The sequence below is a fragment of the Sarcophilus harrisii genome, chromosome 3 (genome assembly GCF_902635505.1).
Source record: "Sarcophilus harrisii chromosome 3, mSarHar1.11, whole genome shotgun sequence".
NCBI classification, from domain to species: domain Eukaryota; kingdom Metazoa; phylum Chordata; class Mammalia; order Dasyuromorphia; family Dasyuridae; genus Sarcophilus; species Sarcophilus harrisii.
In genome coordinates, this window is record NC_045428.1 from 413,231,814 (window position 1) to 413,254,516 (window position 22,703).

Consider the following 22,703-nt stretch of genomic DNA (forward strand, 5'->3'; position numbering starts at 1 on the left):
TTATGGACAATCACTGTAAACCAAATCTGGGGCAAATGGCATACAAGATATTTTCGGTTGAGGTTGATAGGGCGAGTATCACAGGGTAAGAAATCAGAAATACTCAGACACTGATATGAGAGAAGTGTATTGGATGGATTAGAGAAAGGATGAAGTCATTTTTCTTGAGTGCATTTTCCTCTACACAATCATCTCCAGTTCAAGTTGTAGGATAAATAGAAACATCTTCATTTAGCTTTTAAAGACCTATATACAATCTGAAGCAATTTTTCTTTGCAGATTCTTTGGTTATTATTCCCATTTCTTTGCTCTGTGACTTTATCTCTGTTCCTCACACTCAATACTTGCAGTTCCATCTCTTTGCCTTTGTATTATCTATCCCCCATTCCTGGAATATTTTCCCAGGTAACCTCTGAATCATACAGTCTCTCACTTTCTGTATTAAGCCTTTTCTGATCTCCCAGTGCTTAGAGTCTCTTTTTTCAAACTACCTTGTATTTAACAGCTGTATGTGTGTGTGTGTGTGTGTGTGTGTGTGTGTGTGTATGTGTGTGTGTGTGTAGGAGGAAATGGCAAAGCACTCTAGTATCTTTGCCAAGAAAACACCAAATGGGGTCATGAAAAGTTAGACATGACTGAGATGACTGAGCAGTAGCAATATTTATTCACTCTATATTTATATATATATATATATATATATATATATATATATATATATATACCTGTTGTCTCCCCCATTAGAATGTAAATGCAATGTGAATATGGATTACTTTGTTCTCTCTACTTGGCTCCCTGGCACCCAGCTTAGTACTTGTCACACAAGAGGTGTTTACTAACTACTTGTCTCTTCTCATCTTATTGTTCTCTCATTTGCCCATTTTTGCTAATTATTATAGATCTAGAGTTGGAAGGGATGGTAGAGGTCAAACAGAAGTCATTTTACAAATGAGAAAACTAAAGTTCATAAAGGTTAAGTGAATTGACCAATATAGCACAGGTGATAAGTGGCAGGGCTTTAAGATGAACCCAAGGCCAGTGACACCAGTTTTGGCACTTATCCAGATACTGTGCCATCTGCTTCTGTGTATTATTTTTACACTTCCGAAGTACTACAAATGCTGACAATAGCCCTAGTGATATTTCCTTTATTGTGATTCTAAGCTCCCTAGAGACCATGATAAGAAAAGAATTCAGACTTCATATTTAACTTTTATAAGGGACTTGAAAAGTGGAATTTAAAAAAATTAATTTCTTATTAAATATGGAGACTGAAATATATTTGGAAGAACTGATTTTAGTTGTTTTCAAAAACTAAACATTAAAAGAAGACCATCATGGAGTTAATACCCTATGCAGGGCTGCCCTGAATTACCCCCAAAAATGGTTTTTTAGGCTACACTGTCTCCCTGAGTATAAGTAGGAGGAAAAAATATATATATTTTTAAATCTTCCCTTTTCCCCTGAATCTTATGTGAATTTAAGAATAAATTCACTCTATCCTGAGACAAAGTAATTGAAATATAATGAAGTTGAAGAGGTCCTAATAGTTTTGTGAAATGATGTCAGTCAGAAACTGTGTGCCTAGATTGGGAAATCTCTGGGAGTAGGCGTAGAGACCCAGGATGGGAGGCTGGAAACTAATGGTGCCTTCAGGGGATTGAATATGGAAGCACATGTGGCTTCCGTGACATCAGGAAGGGTTGAAAAAGCTGAGACAGCAGGAGCAGATCAGGAAAGCTGAGCTTTGCCAAGAAAAAAGAAAGGACTGAAATCAAAGAAGTTGGGGCTCAAATGAGGACCTTGTTTCCTTGTGGGTGAAGAGCTTTGAAAGAAGTTCAAATTCAGAAGTGAGGATGTGTATGTATGAAGGGCTGGACTTGCAAGGAAGGGCAACTTGATCCATAGGATGTAGGAGTGGGAAGACTTAGCCGACCTGAGTCCTGAATCCTAAATCCTGAAACAGGCTGAGCAATGTTTGAATCTGATTCAAGCCAAATTGTATAATGTGAGACTTTAGATTTGAAGTTTATTGGATTCAAATATGGTTTTTTCCTCCAAGATTCCCTCTAACTAAAGTAAAATAATTTGAGGACTTGAAAAAATGTCTGTGTATGAAGGATAGTGGGCAACATGAGGGAAGGACACAACAGGAGGGGTAAAAGGAAAAATTTGTGTGTCCTGGGGCTATCCCATTTTCTTTTACTGAAATTATTATGCTTTGAATTTTATTTAGGAGGAGTTTGCACTTCTTTTTTGGGAAATTGCAGCCTAGGTTCTGTGAAACTGTACTAACATATTAAGATTAAAAGACAATCAAATTACTGTTGCCACAATTTTCTTTTCAATCAATCAAGAAGTATTTATTAAGCATCTGTCATGTGCTAAGCACTGTACTAAGCACAAAGGAAACCAAGATAAAATTGTTCCTGTCTGCAATGAATTGACCGTCTATCAAAAATCAGCATATTGTATATGTAAGCTTATGTCTTCTAAAAGGCATATACAAAATAAATTCTTCCTGAATATTTTGTTTGGCGTCAACTCTCCCCTACTATTATGGGTGGTAACAATAATGGGACCAACCAGGTATCCTGTCTGAGAGCTGTCTCAAGCTGAATTTCATCATGCAAACCACAAAGCATCCTGATTTTAGTCTCTCCCGTACATAACCTCTATCTTTTCCCCTAGTCCCTAAGGAGGAATACTCTTTCTTTTGCAGGTAGGGAAGAATAATAGTCGATGTGAAAGAGTCCTTTGGGAGGAAGATATCTGCTTTGGTGATACATAAAGAGAATCTTTCTTCCTCACCACCCCCAAAAATGCAGTTTTAATACCTTAAGTATGAAAGTATCAAAAAGTCCCTCAAAGTTAAGAATCCCAAGTATCATCTATCTACATAGACACTTTTTGATACAACATTCCTCATTGCCCTTACAAATGAAATTTAAATGAATGGTGTTGGGAGGAGGTTGGGGGTGGCAGTGGTAAAAAGGTAGTGTTCCAATGATGGTATTATGTGCTTCATTTTTGCTGTCCTCTTGAAACATCTTAGTGTCCTTAAACACTGCTGTGAAGTAGGATTTTATAAACTGCTATTCATTTTCTTGACAGGCTGGGGCTAAAAATCCTATTGTCAGGGTATTTATTATTGATACCACTTATCCTGAATATGTGGGTCCCAGAGAAGTTCCAGTTCCAGAAATGATTTCATCAAGGTACTGTATTCTCTTATTTTTGTTATCTTTTTTGATATCATTGTGCTTTAAATTTTGTTGAGGAATTCATATCTCATTTTTAAAAGTTGCAATCTATTGTTTGTCAGGCTATGTTAATGTATAGAGAAGATAAACAAATCCCTGTAATTATTTGTTTCTTTTCAAACAATTAATCAGCACACATTTTTTCAATAGTATTCTATTTTTCCAAATATATGTAAAGATAATTTTGAACACTTGTTTCTGTAAGATTTTGTGCTCCAATTTTTTTCCTCCCTTCCTCTCTTAGCAGCTTCCCTCCCCAAAACAGCAAGCAATCTGATATAGGTCAAACATGTGTAATCATATAAAACATATTTCTGTATTTGTCATGTTTTACAAGAAAAATCAGACCAAAAGGGAGGGAAAACACAAAAATACTATGCTTTAATCCACATTCAATGTTTAGAGCTTTCTCTTTAGATGTAGATTGCATTTTCTACCCCATATCTATTGGAATTGTTATTGCATTGCAAAATTGAAACTGTCCATGTTCTAAAAGAATTTTAATTCTACAAAGAGGCTATAACATGTGCATACTGAAACTAAAGGTATACTAGATATATACCCAGAACTCTAAGTTAACCCCTCCCTAATTTATACTTGCCAGTTGAGTTGATGGTTAAGACTATCCCAGGTTCAAGGTACTCTGTGGGTTTACCCTTTGAGAAGTATAGTTTATGAGCCCTTATTTGTATGTTTACCTTTAGTAATCAGTCACAGAACAGAATTAGCTAAAATAAAAACATTTGCTTATTAACATTGCATGAACATTCTCTCCAAAAATTTGTTTCTTCCACAATTACACACAGCATCAGTGGGAAAAGTGGACACATATATAGATTACACTAGTATAGAAGTAATTGACACAGGGAATACAAACTAGGCAGTTCACACATTTGACACTACAGGATCCCTACATCTTTTATTTCTTGTGATGATCTTTATGCTATTCCCCCTGAGTACAGAAATTTTGATGGATAGGCTACTCATCTAAGCTCTTTGGGTCTGCTCCTTGTTGGGCACAGGGCCTCTTATCAGGAAGTGGATTCTCTGTAAAATTCTATAGTCAATGAGGGAAGAAAGAGAAAGAACTGCTCCTGCCCAGTTGAATTCTTTCACAGCTGGCTGTCTTCTTGAAGACCAGAGCTCACAGTCCTCATATCTGTCTTCTGTTCCAACTGTCCCTACTGGACTTCTGAAAAATATATTTTGCTTTTTAAAAGATAACTAAAGATGTGGCTGAACCTTTAGCCATAAGAGCACATAAGTTGTGCTTATTCCATCATTTGATGAGATAATGCCTTTATTTAAGACCTTAATTCCTTCTTGTCTCTGGTTTGTGCTCCTTAAAGTCTGCAGTTTTATCACCTAGAATTAATTAAGGGAAATCAAATTAAGGGTAGCTTAGAAAGCTTGCTTGGGATAAAGAAATCTTATGTTCCTCTGACACTAATTATGGTTCAATAGATAGAGTGCTAGGAATCAAGAAGACCTGAGTTTAAATCTTACAAGACACTTAATAACTGGATAAAATGAGATTTATAAATTACTTTGCAAACCTAAAAATGCTATGTAATAATACTGATTATGTGACTGTGGGCAGATCATTTAGCTCCCAATTGCCTTAGGCAACTATCCAAAAATATAACTTTCAGAAAAGTTAGCAATCTAGACCAAAGGGCATAATTTTCATACTAGGAATTCTCCGCAGCTATAAAAATCAGATCTATATTTTTAAAAATTAAGCTTATGTATTTAGATGGTAATGCCTTATAAAAACAATCTTCAATTTCTAATTAATTAATTGCTTACTGATCATTAACTATCAACTATCTTATATAACAAGTAAAAAGAAACAAGAAACCAAGTTTCTAGTCCTGGGTCTGCCACAAACTAGTTATATGACTTTAGGCAAGTTGCAAATTCTGCAGGCCTCAATTTCTTCATCTTTAAAATGAGAGTTATACTAGATGATATTTATGGTCTCTTTTGATTCTAACCTGTTATGATTCTTCACATTAATATTCTCTATTGTTCTCTCTACATATGAAACAATATTAATGTCATTGTTCAATTCAAAACAATTGAGAAATGAAATTTCAAAATTGAAAATTGAAAAATTTGAAAAAAATTGAAAAGCAGAAAATTCAGGACCCTTACTATTACACCAAAATTAGCTAGTTTGATTGAATTTTTAACTTACTGAATAAATTTTTCCCCAAAAAACAGTTCCTTGAAGACCACTAATTGGTGTAATATAGCAGTATCAATTTCTAATAGAAAGGGATCTTGATCCCTCTGGAAGCATATTGATTCAGAATCCACAAATTAACATTATCTACGTTGTTGTATATTTTTATTTAGTTAAACATTTCACAATTACATTTTAATCTGGTTGGCACTACCAGGGAGTTTTGCTGCCCTACTTTGATACTTCTGGTATAATGAATGAATAGAGTTTTGGACTTGGACTGAGGAAGACCTGAATCTGAAATCTCCTGTACTTTACTAGCTTTGTATCCCTAAATCACTTGAACTGCTCTCAGTCTTGGTTCCTTCATCTATAAAATGAGTATAATAAAAGCATCTTTCTCACAGAGTTGTTGTGAAGACTTAATGGAAGAATATGTTTGCAAACCTCTAAGTTCAATGTGTATGCTAACTATTATAGCTGTTATTGTCATTATTGCAAAGAGCACACACAGTACATTACAAAAGTTCCCTATGGACATCAATTTTCCCAGCTTTGTCACTTAGTCTCTGTGTGACTGTGGACAAATCATTTAGCCTTCTTTGGCTCTTCCTTCATTCATATGTAAAATGAGGAAGTTGAATTGTAACAGATTTAAAACTGAAAAGGAAGTTAGAGATCACATGATCTAATCTCCTTGTACAGGTGAGTTGAAATATAGGACTTTAAAGAATAGCTCACTTTCCCAAACTCAAGTCAGAGTTGTTGCCAAATAAAAATTTGAACCCAATCCTCAGACAGAAAAAATCTCTTTCCATTCTCCCACTCTGCTTCTAAGATTCCTTTTATTTCTTAGTTTATGATCCTTTGATCTTATCATCTCTAATAAATGTTCCATAATGCCATCTTTTCAAAATGATCATGCCTACAAGAGTTATGCTTTTATGCTCTCCCTCTGATTATAACTGATTTCTCAATCTGGACTGAGTGATGATAACTGTCCATTTTGCTTTATTCACAGTGACTATTATTTTAGTTGGCTCACCTGGGTAACAGATGAACGAGTATGTTTGCAATGGTTAAAACGAGTCCAAAATGTTACAGTACTGTCTATATGTGACTTCAGAGAAAACACACAAAACTGGGAGTGTCCAAAGGTATAGTACATCAAAATCATTGCTGTATTTTCTTAAAATGAATATGTAAACTCAAAGATTTATGCACTTAATGACCATTATAAGATTAGTTTTAGTGCTATGATTACTTGATACTCTACAAAAGTCTCAAATTACAAATTCACCATTTCCTGAAATAATATATAACACAAGTTCATAGCTATACTTATTCTAGCTGCTACCCAGTAAGATAAAAATGGAATACATATAAAAAATAGAATTTAGAAAGATAATGGATAACAAGATTAAATGTACTTGGATAGTCAGGAATCTGAAACTGAATTAGGTCAGAAATGAAATCTTATAGAATAAGGATAGAAAAATACAAGACGGAAAAGAAATTAGAGTGATGTAAGAAAGAATGAAGCAAAGGAGCTTTTTTTTGTTCATGATAATGAAAAGGAAGATTGAGGAGGTTTTGACATGAAGTGGTTTATAAGTTTGATTCAAGAGAAAAGAGAGAAAAAAAGGGAATGGCAAGGATATAAGAAAACCTGGAAGAAGGATGTTTATAGTTCATGGAATCTTTTATTATATTTCATTAAGCCAAGTGGAATAAACTTTTATGAAGTGAGGGGGAAAAACATTTGAATCAAAGTAAACTATTTAATTCCATCTAGAAAACTGGACATGTTTTACAAGGAAAAAGTTAACAGAATTCTATGTAAAAATATTTTAGGTCCTCTAAAAGTCAAAATAACTCAAGTTTAAAAATATTTTTAAAATCATTACTTTGCAAGGTGATTAGATAATTTTTTTCTTAAATTTTCTAGAAGTTTTTTTTTTTAAACTCAGTGTTAAGTAAGATACATATATTTCTTACCCATGAGCCCTCATCATTATCATGGCCTAAGTTTAAGCTTGCTCATAGATGCTGTGAGTATTTATGGGAAGGAGTGAACCAGATCCTTAGGAGAACTTTTGTATTAAATGTCTTTACTGTATTATCTGAAAGCAGTATTAGCTGCTCCGAGTACCCAAATTGAATCAGTGTGAGCAGAATTTGGGGGATGCTGCTATTTCTTCCTTCTCCTTTCCCATTTTTTTCGAAAAGCTGAGACAATTGATTTCTTGAAATACAGCTCTGAAAAGTCAGATGTTTAAAAAGCCAATTGTGTTTTAAATAGAGTTATAAGACTATACCTTTAAAACAAATCACTTTTTCATTGAATGGCCAACAACGCCCCCAAACCTAGTTTATTTATGTTTAAGTTCTGATGTCTTCAAATGAGTGTGAATAGCAATTGTTTTCTTTTCTGATCTCACTCTCCATCTTGTCACCATCTTCTTTAAGAAGAAAGGATGAATAACAATGACAAAATTGAAATATATCTTTATTTCAACATAATAATAGAGAGGGAAGGAGTACAATTTCTTGATAGTTCTAAGTATTATGAAAACATTCATCTCTCCTATTATGCTTTAGCAGAAATACCTCTGATTTACTTTAAGGAGTTTAGCATATATTAAATATATAGACATTTGCAAATCTGAATGCATTTTAGAGTTTGCATATAGATGTTTGTAGTAATTTAGGTATAACATTTATTTAAAGCCTTAAAATAGGAAGAACTTTTCTCAAAAAAGTATTTATTAAATTATGAAAATGTGTAGCAACTTTAAAAAATATTTTTCAAAGACATTTAAAGCTTTTATTTTATAAGGAAAAACATTTTGAAAGATTCATTTTAATTTTATGTTCATGAAATAGATACCGAAATTTACTAAAGGTCCCATGTTTAGGTAGTACCTACTAATGTTCATATTCTGAAATGATTCATCTTCCAAATGTAAATTTTCTGTGATCAATTCTAGAGGGATTGGAGAACACAAGGATCTTTAGTAATCCAACATGTACAAGAGCATCAGGCCAATAAAAGAATTTAAGGATTAAATGACCAATAACAATAAAATTCTGTGGAGCTATTTGAACCAAGACAGAAAAGCAAGATAACAAGATAACCCAGATCACAAAATTGGCAATACTGGTATTTACTAAAAGTTTTAATTATTCTCCATCCTGGAAGTCAGACTGAGATCACACTCATATAGCAAAAATTAAAAGTGATCAATTTGATGTTAGTGATCTCACTGAAATGGCAATCTTACTATGTACAAATTTGCTTTAAAGATGACCCTATCATTGTTGTATTTTTAAAAAACTTAATTGAAACATCTTCCATCTTATGATTATGTATAAAAATTGGATGATTTGCAAACTGTTTCCTTACTCAGAATACAGAGACAGAGGAAGGAAACAATCTAGCATGTTTCTCACTGTGAGACATGATTATTCTCCAGCTATTATTTAACTACTATATTAAGTCCTTAAATTGCATTAGATTTTCATGGGATGTTGAAATGAGCATGAGTCCTTGCCCTCCAGAAGAAAAAATGTCACTACATTGGCAGTTATAAAGAAAAAGGTAACAAAACATCTATAGTAAGAGTCAACATTTCAAATATAACTGTGCTTCAAATGATTTTTTTAATAATCATCTAGATCATCTTCAAATTCTTATTGGAGGTTAATCTTCTAGTACCATGCCTTGAACATAGTCAATAAAACTGATTTAATTTCCATTTTTAAAATGTTAAATCTAGTGATCAATTTCATAATGGAATCCTTAATATCTTATTTTGTTATGCAGAGCCGGCAGCACATTGAAGAAAGCAGAACTGGATGGGCTGGTGGAGTATGGTTTTGCTCTTTACATTAATATTTTCATGAAATTTGACAGATACACAGCTATCAAAGGAATTTTGAAATGTATCCAAACTGGCACTACTTGTTTTCATAGACACATTTGAAGGTAAAAAGCACAAAGGAAGTAATTCCTTAAGTAATTTTGTGCCAGATAATTTCAAAATTTGAAAAGTACATTTTCAGAATGAGATTTCAGTGTCTACATTTGTAGAGCTATATTGGAAGTAAGAAAGATGCTGCATTCCCTAAACTTAATTTCTTCACATGGACATGCATTTCTAAACTCTTCTTCCAGAACCCCCCTAAAAATATTTTAAAAGAGAAAAATTAACAGAACTGAAATATTGTGAAATCCTTAGTATCCATCAGACATTTGAGATATTTTAAAATAGTTTTGAATGATTAATAAGGTATAAAAAAGCAAATAGAATTTTTATAGAAATGTGATTGGACAAGTGGTTTATAGAGAATAGTTCTTTCTTTAAAAAGTTCTTTTGAAAATATCCCTTTCTGTATTAAATTCCATGCAACCTGGACTGAAAATGCTTGTGTTTTTTTTTTAAATAAAGCCCCAAAGGAAGGTAAGTATTATAATATTCTAAAAGTAATTTTTGTGTTTTTTTGTCTAATTTCTTTGGATAGTTTTTATCACTAGATCCAAGTTTATTGGGGGCAAAAGAGTGGGGGGGGCAGAATTGTGTATTATCTCCATTGTATTCCATTGGAAGTCATCTATTTCTGATAAACAGTTCAAGATAGGTTTGAATTTACCTGCAAAGTCAGATGTTACTTGTCCTCACAGAAATGGGCTTACAATCAAGTTAATAGAGGGATTGGAAGGCTCCTTCTCTACTATGTGGATACATTAGGCTGCGTAAAGAAAACTCTCAGTACCCTTAACCCATTAACTCAGAATACATGGATGATAAAGATCTAAAAATCATTCAAAGGCTGAAATGCTTCATACAAATGGAAACTTACAACAGGCAAAGTGGCAGTTAAATTATAAATGAAGATCTGCCAAAATTAATATATCACTTATTTATATCTTTAGATTCAGTTTTCCCATCATTTTTCCATCACAAGAGTATTTTCATAAAAAATTTATTCAATTTATACATATGTGTGCATATATATAGATATATATATATATATACATAAAGACATAATAAATTCCATTTAATAGGTTTACAATATATTCCAAATGAACCTATAGGAAAAGCATTCAGAAAAAAGAAATTCTTTGTCTCAATTCATACTTTTATACATTATAACATATTAGTCAGAAGAGCTAGTTTTAAATTCTGCCTCTGAAATTTTCTAACTGTGTGAGTTTACACAAGTCATTTAACCTGCCTGGACCTCAGTTTCCTCACCTATAAAATGAGATAGATGGACTAATTGGACTTTGAGATCTACCAACTCTAAATCTATGTTCGTTTGATCCTAAGGCTTTTGTTTTTAAATCCCTAGTGCCTTGCACAATGCTTTGCATACAGAAAACTATTAAACTGGTCACCTTGAATAGGAAGAACTCAGTAAAAGAATGGTCTTCTTGAAGAATCTTATAGTCTTAGCCACTTTCAAATTGGTTTCCTAAAGTAGGCAGATATAGAAAATATGGTTAAGCAATCCTGTCAGATTTTCAGAATACGAGAGTTTGTCTTTATTGAAGACAACAAAAAGGGGAGCTCTTTGTCTTACACATTCCCATTTTTAAAATTTGCTATACAAAGAATAGAAAAAGAAAGAGTTGTACTGATTATTACTTAATTACACACTTGAAAACTTTATTTTATTTTTCTGTAATTAAAACATATGAATCATATGTATGGAATAAAATTGTGAGGTCATAGGATTTAGAGTTGGAAGAATCCTTAAAATGCTGTAGTCAATCCCCTCATTTTATGGTTAATGTGGTGACCTATTTAAAAAACTGGACAGACTAGAAGAGTTTATATACACAGATGAGTGTTGTCTCCTCCAAAGCTTAATAAGCTATATGTTCTTATTACAAGTATGCCTATTGCTCAAAATGTTTTAGAACCTCTTTTTGAGAGTATTTCTTGTGTTTATTTGTATCTAGACAATCCCACACATAGTGTTGTAATGCCTTGAACATAGTAAACTTTGTTGAATGAAAATCATTCAACAGATTTTGGATTTCAGAGCATATTCATTGAGAGGCAGTGGGATTAATAGAAAGAGGGTTGTATTTGAAATTAAGAAAGACTCAGGTTTAATTTCCCAAGGCAAACCACTTTATCTGAATATCAGTTTCTTCTACTATGAAATAGAGGTAGTCATGCCTTTTATGCATATCAGAAAGGGAAATGAGATAAAATATATAAAGGGTTAGATAGATAGTTGTTTTTTAGATATCTTCATTAATTACAAATTTCATTCTTTAAGTATGGATTTAATTCGTGGAAACATCTAAAAGTCATTCTTAGTCAAATCTGCTAAACATGGTAGCTCACTATTAAAGCCAGATAATCTGGTATTTTGCCTCCAAACCAATACCACGAAATGGTCTGAAAATTAAAAAACAAAACAGTTTGAGGTTGGGCTACCATTAAATCTACCTAATTGAGACATAATAGTCAGTGGTTTCTAAGAATGAAGATCATTTTATAATATCCACATATATCTGGTCTCTGGTTTCATAAAAGCAACTCCCTGATGTTTTCTATTGGATGCTTTCATTTTGGATGGTTTAGGCGTGTGCCAAATTCCTTTTACGTTAAAAAAAATCTTGAAAAATAATAACATTGTTGAAATAAGGATATAGCTACACAAGAAGACTACTTTGAAGCAAAGATGACTTTTTAAAGTACAAATCCTTCTATATTTGTTTAAAAAGAAGTTACATTTTTACATATATACACTATATGTTGGTATCTCACATTTCACTCTGTCCACAATCCAAAGGGAAGAAAATAGTCATCTTCATTTAATTAAATTTGAAATATATATAATTTTTAAAATGTTGATCAACAATTTTAAAGCATTTTTAATTTTGATTCAAATTCTCTCCCTCATCCATCCTTTCCTCATCCATTAAAAAGGCAAGAAATATAATATATATTATACACATGAAATTATTAAAGAAAGAGGGAAATATAGTTCAATATATGATCAGAATTCATCAATTCTCTGTCTGGAGATAGACAGTATTTTTCATCATGAGTTCTTCAGAGTTGTGGTGGATCATTGTATTGATCAAAGTTACTAAGTCTTCCACAATTCATTATCTCTATAATATTGCTATTGCTGTGTATATTGCTCTCCTGGTTCTGCTTATTTCACTTAGTAGAAATCCATATGTCTTCTCAGATTTTTAAATCTGCCTCAGTTCTTTCCATGTTGTTGTTTTTTCCTAAAATCATCTTGTTCTTCATTTCTTGTAGCACAATGGTATTCCATTACAATCCTCTACCCCAACTTGTTCCATTCCCTATTTGATGGGCATCCTCTCAGTTTCCAATTTTTTGCCACCACAAAAAGAGATTCCATAAATATTTTTTGTACAAATAGGTCCTTTTCCTTTTTAAAAATTTTTTTTCTTTCGGATTCAAACTTAGAATCAGTATTTCTGGGTCAAAGGATATGCACAGTTTTATAGCCTATTAGCTCTAGTTCCAGATTATTCTCCAGAATGTTTGGATTAGTTCAGAACTCCACCAACAGTGCATGTGTTTTCCACATCCCCTTCAATATTTGTCATTTTCCTTGTCTGACATATTAGACAATTTGAGAGTTATGAGATAGTGCCAAAGGGTTCTTTTAATTTGCATTTCTCATCCATAGTGATTTAGAATGAGGTTTTTCCATATGGCTATAGGTAACTTTGATTTTTTTCTGAAAATTACCTGTTAATATCTTTTGACCATTTATCAACTGGGGGTGTGATTTGGATTAAGAAGCTAATACTTATATTTATTGTCTTAAGTAAACATGCAAAAATCATAGATTTTAGACCTAGAAAATCCCTTATAAATCACCTAGTCCTACATCCTCATTTTACAAAAGAGAAATGAATTTCAGAAAGGACTTGACTAGATAATCAGAACAAAGGTTCTGATTCCAAACTCATTATATGCTTCCCTGCTATCATACTGTTATTTTTACAAAGCATTTTAAAAATATTATCTAATTTTATTTTCACAATAACCCTGGGAGATAGATGGAATTATATTTTATAGATGAGGAAACTGAGAAAAATAGAAGTCAAGGAATATGCCCAGGTCACGTAGCTATAATAAGTGTTTAAGGCTAGATTTCATTTTAGATCTTCCTGATCACACTTTGCCATGGAGCTCTTATTTGGGGTTAATATGAGAGCAAACAATTTAGAGCAAAAATGTCAAACCAGCTACTTTCTTGGCCTTCTACTAGAGGAAAAACAAACAACAAAAATGTAGATTGTTACTTTTTTCCCAAAATTTTTGTAGGTTGTTTTATTGGGTTATAGCAACCCTCTAAAAAGAGGATGAGATCAGTCAAATTATCTACAATGTTAGCCCTTGAAGTTGGAGAAGAGACAACTAGATGGTGAAGTCACTATAGCATTGAGCCTGAAGTCAGGAGAACAGAATTCAAATCCAGGCTCAGACTTTTACTACTTGGGCAAGTTACTTAACCCTGTTTGTTTCAGTTTCCTCACTTGTAAAATGGCAAACCATTCCAGTATCTTTGCCAAGAAAATCCTAAATGGGGTCATGAAGTTAGACAAGACTGAAATGACTGAAAAATAACAACAAAACTAAACATGTTTAGATCCACAAAATACTTTAGATAATTTAAGCAAAATACTACCTAGCTTTTTATTTCCAACATAACCTCTGGGTTTAAGGAAAGTGGATATTTTTCTGTATGATTCCAAGCCTCATTTTGACTGGATGTAGACTTAGATAACCATTAATTAGATTGGAAAAAGCTAGGATTTTTTATCTCTCCTGTTTCTTTCCTTCACTTTTATCAACTACAATCTTGAGCCATGCCATGGATAAGCACTTCTGCTTAGCAAGCAAGTCATAAATAAAGGCTCATAAAATTTTCTATCCAGATGCACAAATTATGAAAAAATGTAACCCTAACAAATGACTCCACTGAAGAGGCTGTGTCATGGTTTGCTTTGGGTAAGATCTTGATCTGGATGCTTATCTAGGGCACAGGTGTGATTCATTGGGTAGTCACCTGTAATGCAAAATGCATTATGGGCTCATGATCTCCAAATGTGAACTTGGAAATAATTCACACTCTCTTTACTGCACCTGAGTTACCTGCTTGGCTGAAATATCATTTACTTAGATGTGTGCATTGGAAAGAGTAAAGAAGATAACGCAATCTTTGTTTAATACAAAAGCTCTTCCTGTTTTCCTGATTCTTAATTTTTGGCTTGAGCTCTATACCATTTTTCATTTAACAGTATTATGAAGTTATAAGTACTTTTTTCACTTCCTCAGAGAAATAACTCATTGAAAGGACTACAAAAAACTTTTTGCTCATATTTGCCACCAAATGTCCTGAAATATTTTGAGATCATTTAATATTCAAGTCAATGCTTTTTTTTTCTCTTTATCTCTCTTTTTTAATTCTTTGTTACAAGGTATAGCTCTTTGGGAGTGAAGGGGAAGCATTATATTTGTAAATGAAGGTAATGTAAAAACAAAAAAACAAAAAAATAGCAATTGACTTTTAAAAGATTTTAGTAGTAAACCATTTGTCTTGATTTTGATGATGGAGCCAATTTGGAAAGAGCTCTTTTCTTGAAACTGAAAAATCTCTGTTAAAAGATACTGATTTGTATGACCCTGGGCAAGTCACTTAGCCCCAATTGTCTCAGTAAAAAAAAAAGATACTGATTATAATGAAGTTACAACTAAGGAATTTCCATGATTTGGCTCAGTGGAGATTGTCTATTGCAAATGAAGACTGACCATATCAGAAGACTTCAATTATGAAATGATAGCCACAAAACTGCAACAACAGACATTTCTGGGGTCAATTAAAGGAATAAGTAATCTGGACATAAAATCATAAATTTAGAGATGGAAAAGACCTCAGCGGTCATCTCCTCCAACTCTAGTACTTTCTAGATTTGTATAGTTGAGATTCAGATGGGAAGAAAGAAAATGAGCATTAATAATTGCCTTCTATGTGCCAAGTACCATGCTAAGTACTTTACAATTACTATTTCATTTTATCCTTGGAACAATTATATGAAGTAGGTATTATTACTTCCATTTTATAGTTGAAAAGACTAAGGCAGACAAAGATTAAATGACTTGCAAAGGTCACATAGTTTGTAAATGTCTGAGGCAGGATTTGAACTCAGGTCTTCCTCACTCCAGGTATAGCATCCTATGCACTATGGGGCCATCTAACTTTCCCTCCTCTCCTTGCTCTCCCCCCCCCCCCAGCCCCAGCTACTACTGTACAGGTAGCAAGTGACAAATTTATTGCTCTTAGCGTTGTAGCTGTAGATTTAGTAGATAGGTCCATGTTATCTATAGACCATTTTGCTTCTTGGAGGCCCCCTTTTAAAAAGCTAACTAGAGAAGATTTTTTAAAACTGAGCTTAAATACAATTTTAAAAATCATTTCTGCTTATTAGTCAGAGAATGAGGCTGAATCTTTGTGTGTGTATGTATATATGTGTTTTATATATGTGCATTTGTTTATATGTGTATGTATTTCATACCATTTCATATTATAAATAAAAAGGGATCTGAGTTTATGTACTTTAAGAATTTACTAAAAGTTTTGGCTTTAAAATGTGTCTTAGAGATCAACTAATATAAATACCCCATTTTATAGTTTATAGTATATTTCACAGAAGAGAAAACAATCCATAGATGTTAAAGACTTGCTAAGTTTTCTAGGTTATTCATGTCTCTCATTATTGGAAGATCAAGGAGTCCATTGTGTTACTTCCAACCAAGGTGTGACCATCAATCAAACATTACTGGCCAATGTGATATCTCTGTTGCAAAAAAATATCTAATCTCCCCCATCCAGTAATTTAAGCAACCTTTAAGAATTCCATGTCCTGCAGGGGTGGGTTATGGGACAGAAAAATCCCAGTAGCCACAAGGTAGAATAAGAGTTGTTCTAGATAGAATAGAATGGAAAAAATAAAATGGAAAAAAAAGCTTCCTGATGGCTCTATGAGAACAAAGTCTGTTGTCTTCAGTATTTTTATAGTTTTTGTTTGTTTTGCTTTGTGTAAGACTGGGTCTCTATCTCACCCAGGCTGGAAGTACAACCACCATTCAAGGATCTAATCCCAGTAGAGGAATTTTTAACCTTTTGTTTTTCTGGGCTGGCTGGTCCTCTCCTTCTTTGGCAGTTTGGTAGCTCTCAATTTCTAGGGGCTCACTATATTGGTTATGGATTTACTGCAGAAGAACTGTTGGTTTTAGTCCTATTATAGTTCCGAATTCTTGAACTTAAATGATCTACCACCTTAGTGTATCCAAAAAGTAAAGACTACCATGACTAGGATTGTTTTAATGTTTCAAAAATATTTTTATGATGTATTGTCACCAGTATGATGTATTGTGACCAGTAAACTAAATGATCTGTAAGCTCTTAATGCAGATCAAGTACCATATTTGTTAGGTAAATGTATTTGAATTTTAAATTCACATTTCAAAGTACCAAAATAAAGGGACCATAAAGTAAAATAATTGAAGTGTTACAAACACAGTTTAATAACTAGCAAATAAGAGCAAGTTAGCTGTCATGTGTGACTGACAGCTGAAAAACTCTTGCAAAAAACTCTCTTTTATGTGACAGGATCTCTGATATATACCATGGGTAACCAGGGAAGGCAATGGATTCTAATGGTTATAAACCTAAGTGCCCATTAATGAAATGATATTTATTCCCAGCTTTTTCTGATTTAACCACAATCTCTGTTCGTATCTTTCAGTTCTTTGTCTCAGCACCTGTTTTTGCTTATGACAGCATTTCATACTACAAAATATTTAGCGATAAGGACGGTTACAAACACATTCACTACATCAATGACACTGTGGTACGTTCCTTCCAAGAACTAGCTTCTCAAAGAGCATTCATTTGAGGCTGCTCAAATAACACTGAGATTTACAGAACATAATGTTTGTCTTTTTATAGGAAAATGCGATACAAATTACAAGTGGCAAATGGGAGGCCATAAACATATTCAAAGTAACTCAGGATTCACTGTGAGTATTCTGTATAGCACGATGTGCTGCTTGTGTTTTTCTTGGTGTTAAGACTGAGCTAAAAATGCTACTGCCTGGTTTCTTTTAGTCTATTACCCTTCGAGATTGATTGGTTCCTTGTCATAGTTTATCATTCTAAGGGCAGCTGCCATGGAGTCTAAATATTTCAGAGCTGGACCTAGGAGGTCACTGAGACAAGCTCCTCCACTTGATATATGAATCCTCTCAGACACATGATCATATAATCTCCCCTTGAACACTTCTAGTAACAGGGAACTTATTACTTCAAGTGGCAGCTCATTTTATTTTTAGACAGGGTTAATTATCTGGAAATTCTTCCTTCCCAAACCATAATATGACTTCCTGTAACTTCAATCAATCAACATGCATTTTTTAAGTATTACTTACCCTGATTCTACATATTGATTATATCTTTCTCCTCTGAAGCCATATAGCTTTTTCTAAAAAAGCTTTTCTTAACATTCACTAGCTGTGTGATCATGGATAAATCATTTAGTCTCTGTATGCCTCAGTTTCTTCATGTGTAAAATGTAGTTGATAATCACCCCTACCTCCCAGGGTATAAAGATAAAACAAGATAATATTTTAAAGAACTTTGCAAGTCTTAAAGTGATGTGAAAATGAATGCTGTTACTATTTTGTTCTGTTTTAAGACCATGTCTGATTTTATGTTCATTCTTACCTGTTGGTTTAGAAACATTTCATCAATACAGATCAATAGTGATTTATAGTCTTAGAGAATTGCATAGGACATTGAGAATCTACATGCTTTACCCATGTATACACAGTTCACTTAGGACAGATGTGTTTCATCTTAGCACTAAGGCTGGTCTTTTCTCCATTTTGCCAACCTGCCTCTCAAAAAGGAAATATTTTAAAAACAAATGCTCAAGGAATATTCTCTTTCAGAAAGAATTTTTGATACATAGAATTTCTTTTTTGATTCTTTATAATCTGGCCTAATTAGTCATTGTAATTAATGATGCTGGCAAGAGAACCAAATTACTATAAACACATAGAGAAAAATACATTTGTATGAGAACCCAAAACTGATACTATTTTCTACATGACCACCTTCTGACTCCATCTTTCCCTCTGTATCAAGGCTCCATGGAAAGAATTTTTCATAACTATTATGAGAATAGGTTGTTCTTTGAAATATTCATTTAATTTTCACTGACACCTATTTTATTTAGGCCCTTATTATTTCCCATGTAGATAATTACAATGGTTTTCTAACTGGTTTTCTTCTGTGATCTTTTTTATGAACTATCAATCATTATAAGGTATGGTTTTCATAATCCCGTGATCAAAAACCTATAATATCATCTTGTCTATCTAATCAAGTCTCCACACTCCTAAGTTTGGCATTCAGGGTCCTCCACAAATTGGTCCTACCTTATCAACTCATATATCTTATATTACTTATTCATGACTCCAGTCCAAACAGTCTTCTTACTGATTATATATGCCATGCCTTGTGCCTTTATTCAGGTTGTTTCCTGCATCTGAAATATTCTTTCTTTTTTCCCTACAATCTATACAAATCCTATCAATTGTTTAAGTCCAAACTCAACCCTCACCTCCTCCATCAAGTCTTTCTCTAAGATTCTAACCCACATATAGCTCTGTCTTCTTTAAACTTCTGTATTATTTATTATCTATCCCCTGAAATTGAGTACTTTATTAGATAGGGTGTCCCAAGAGCCTTTTGGGACACTGATTATTTCATAAATATAAAATACTAAAACATTTAAAGCAAATTTATTTGAAGCTAAATATTCAAATAAGTGTTAACCAAAGATGTTACCTAATGTGTATAATAAGAATAGTGACAATAATAGCAGCTGATATTTATATAGTGGCTACTATCTACCAAGCACTATGCTAGTACTTACAAATATTATCTCATTTGATATTCATAGTGATCCATTTTACAGGTAAGGAAATGGAGGCAAAATTCTAGTGATTTGTCTAGGGTTATATAGCTACTAAGTATCTGAGACTGGATTTGAATTCAGATGATCCTGATTTAGGCCTAACCCTGTTCCACCTAGCTCAACAAGCACTTTAGAATCAGCAAGTTGATAGTTCAAGAAGCACTTTAGAATCAGTAGTAGCATTATAATCTTAATATAACCATCCAATTATACCATATAGGAACAAAGTTTAAAAAAGAATTTAGTTAATAGAAAACCAGATAAAAATTAACTTGAACTATGTTATCACTATATTTACAGGTTCTATTCTAGTAATGAATTTGAAAATTACCCGGGGAGGAGGAATATTTACAGGTAAAATTTGCTTGATTCTTTTTATTACTTACATCATAAATGTTTTAATAAATCTATACCAGAAAACCAGAACAATAAACAATAGTTTAAAGAATAACATGATAAAAAATTATAAATAAATAATAAGAAAAAATAAACAAGTAGAAGAGTTGAGTGGTGCCATATCATTATGCAGAGGAAAAAACAATAAAAATAATTCAGCTCAAAATGGTACATTTTTAAACACAAATAATTTTCAATCAACCAATAACATATTAAGTGCCAAAATGTGCCAAGCATTGCACTAAGCATTGGAGATGAGGAGATGAAAGTATTCCTGTTTTTTAATAATTCCTGTTTCTAATGGAAGAGACAATAATTACATATGTAAACATACAAAATAATGAATTGTGGCTCTTGCCTAATTATTTATTTGGTCCCTTCTCTTAGGCCTATAGCAGTCAGTACATTTTTAAAGGGTCCACAGACTGCAGCTGGGGTGTATATATGTTGGGAGTAAGGAGGGAGGTGAGGAAGAGCAGTAAATAATTTTTGCAGGATCCCTTTCTACATAAAAATTTGATTTTAAAATGTATTTAAAAATTAAAGGGCCCACATTAGGTATGCTGATTTACTGATACAGATTTATAATAGGTTGAGAAGAAGTATTTCCATATTTGTTCCTTATCTAATCAGTGCGCAACTACATGTTTCTTCAAAGTGTCCAAGTTGGGCAGGCTAAAATTCAAGGTACTCTTAGAGGCCCCAGCTTAGTTAGTCTCAGCTCCATGTGGAATGATAACAATTGGCTGCTCTATGGTCTCAGATCTGCCTCCATAGGTGAACAGAGCTCCTGCTGCTTTCAATGTACAGATCCCAGAGTTAGTGTCATCAAATGCATAGCTCTATGAGGGGTTCAGGAAGACTGAAGAGGCCATTCCAACAATTTCTCCTACCCTCCCAGGAATGAAAAGCATAGGTTCCCAACATAGAGAGCCTCTTTTCTTGTTCAAGGCCCTAGAAAGGTAGTGAAAGTCAGTGAGGTCCCTGGAGGCAGGTACTGCAGCCAAAATTCAGAGTCTAAACCCCAAATCCCAAAGTGGACAGTATATTTGGGAAAACCAATGGTATCCCACTAAGGTCAACAATATAGCCTATTCTAAAACCAGGGGATAGTAGTGATTTCTCATGTTGGGAAGGTGTCTAAGCAATTATAGTCCTGAGTCATTGTCTTAAAAAAAGTTGCCGCTGTTGTCTTCCAAAACCCACTGGGACAGAAGCCTTTCTTGGCCAGAGAGTATAAGGCTATTATTGTCCACTGCACAGAGCTTACTTTGGAGGAAGAATAAAGAGAAGATATGGGAAAATACATTGCAAATAAGCCATTATATGAGCCAAATCACCCTACTTCTGGGTAATTGAGGAAAGAGCAAGGACAGAATTTTCTCATAATTTTCTAATTTTACAACCTGTTTAGTACCTACGCACAAATATAGAACAAACAAGAAAATAATTTAGCCAATTCTTAAACTGTTTGAAGAGGAGAGATCACACTCTTTGACTGTTTAGCAGCCTGAACATTACAGGAAATCTAAAACCATGGAGAGAGTCACTTCCATCTCCCAAAACAGTGTCTGAACATTCTCTTAACCTGATGTCAATTATGAAAGAATTTTAGAGTACTTAGGTTTATATTCTATATCTGATGACCATAGGCAAAACATTTAACTTTCCAGGTTCTCAGTTCACTCATACAAGATGGCCTGTGCATTCCTTTGTAGCATTAAATTCATAATCCCATGATCGTCAAGGTTTATACTGGCCCAGATATAAATCAGGTTATAGAAAAAATGTATTGTTTAGAAATCACTAAAAGCCATATTGGCAGTAGAAAATGGAGTGGGTTTGGTATCTTGATATTTAAATTAGGTGCTTTACATGATGCAATACATTTGGATAAAAACAATTGAAAAACTTTAGTTTCATGTTATTTTAATTTCCTTCTAGAATTAGCATTGGAAGCTATCCTCCAACAAAACAGTGCCTCACTTGTGTTCTAAGGAAAGAAAGATGCCAATACTATTCAGCAAGTTTCAGCAACTTCGCTAAGTACTATTCACTTATGTGCTATGGTATGTAAAGTAACTGGCAAAGTCAGTGGGATTGACCCTGTGTAAAAAGAGTTTCCTGATGACTGAATGGCTACTGGATTTGGATTATCCAGCAAAAACTTTAACCTAATTCTTCACCGACAGGACCTCTTAACTGAACTTAAAACATAAGATATTTTGATAACTATATTTTCATATAATTGGCTTCCTTTTCTTCTATATTTTATTTTGTGCATTTAAAATCATTATTCTCAGAAGAGGTTGTTAGATTTCACTAGATTGCCACTGAAGACCATGATCTAGAATAGATTAAGAACTACTGCTCTCGAACATCTTGAATTGTTTTAGTACCAGATTGCTCCAAAGTGGAAGATAAAACTATGATCTTGGAAGTTCTGAGAGCTACTTTCTAATCTTGTGTGTGTGTGTGTGTGTGTGTGTGTGTGTGTGTGTGTATTTTAATTGTATCTGCAAGAAATTACTTGTCTGGATTTCTAACAAACTATTCCCTTCAATCAGACAACACACAACAAATCAATTATATAGAATGTGTCTATATGATAGAAATATTTCCTGACATATAGTATTTTCTGGCCCTCAATACTTTATTCACAAATCACTAATAGCCTGGTTGACAAGCAAAGAAACATGTCAAAAAACCCATAAAGAGATGCTCTAAAAAGTTAAATTCTACAAGGTTTGAAAAGCAGATTGGAAATTCACATGACATAACAAGCTTCTAGTGAATTCCCAAA

The 22,703-nt window shown here is 33.3% G+C and overlaps 1 protein-coding gene across 2 annotated transcripts in view; it reads left to right on the top strand.

The window, feature by feature from the left end:
• Window positions 1–22,703, top strand: part of FAP (fibroblast activation protein alpha) — a 96,027-nt gene that overhangs the window by 33,346 nt on the left and 39,978 nt on the right. For both annotated transcript variants that reach the window (XM_031960576.1, XM_031960575.1), the window contains exons 10-16: window positions 3,112–3,215; window positions 6,470–6,605; window positions 9,275–9,319; window positions 17,270–17,374; window positions 17,473–17,543; window positions 19,805–19,858; window positions 21,845–21,969. In XM_031960576.1, coding sequence (XP_031816436.1) covers window positions 3,112–3,215; window positions 6,470–6,605; window positions 9,275–9,319; window positions 17,270–17,374; window positions 17,473–17,543; window positions 19,805–19,858; window positions 21,845–21,969 — 640 coding nt within the window. The remainder of the gene's footprint in view (window positions 1–3,111; window positions 3,216–6,469; window positions 6,606–9,274; window positions 9,320–17,269; window positions 17,375–17,472; window positions 17,544–19,804; window positions 19,859–21,844; window positions 21,970–22,703) is intronic.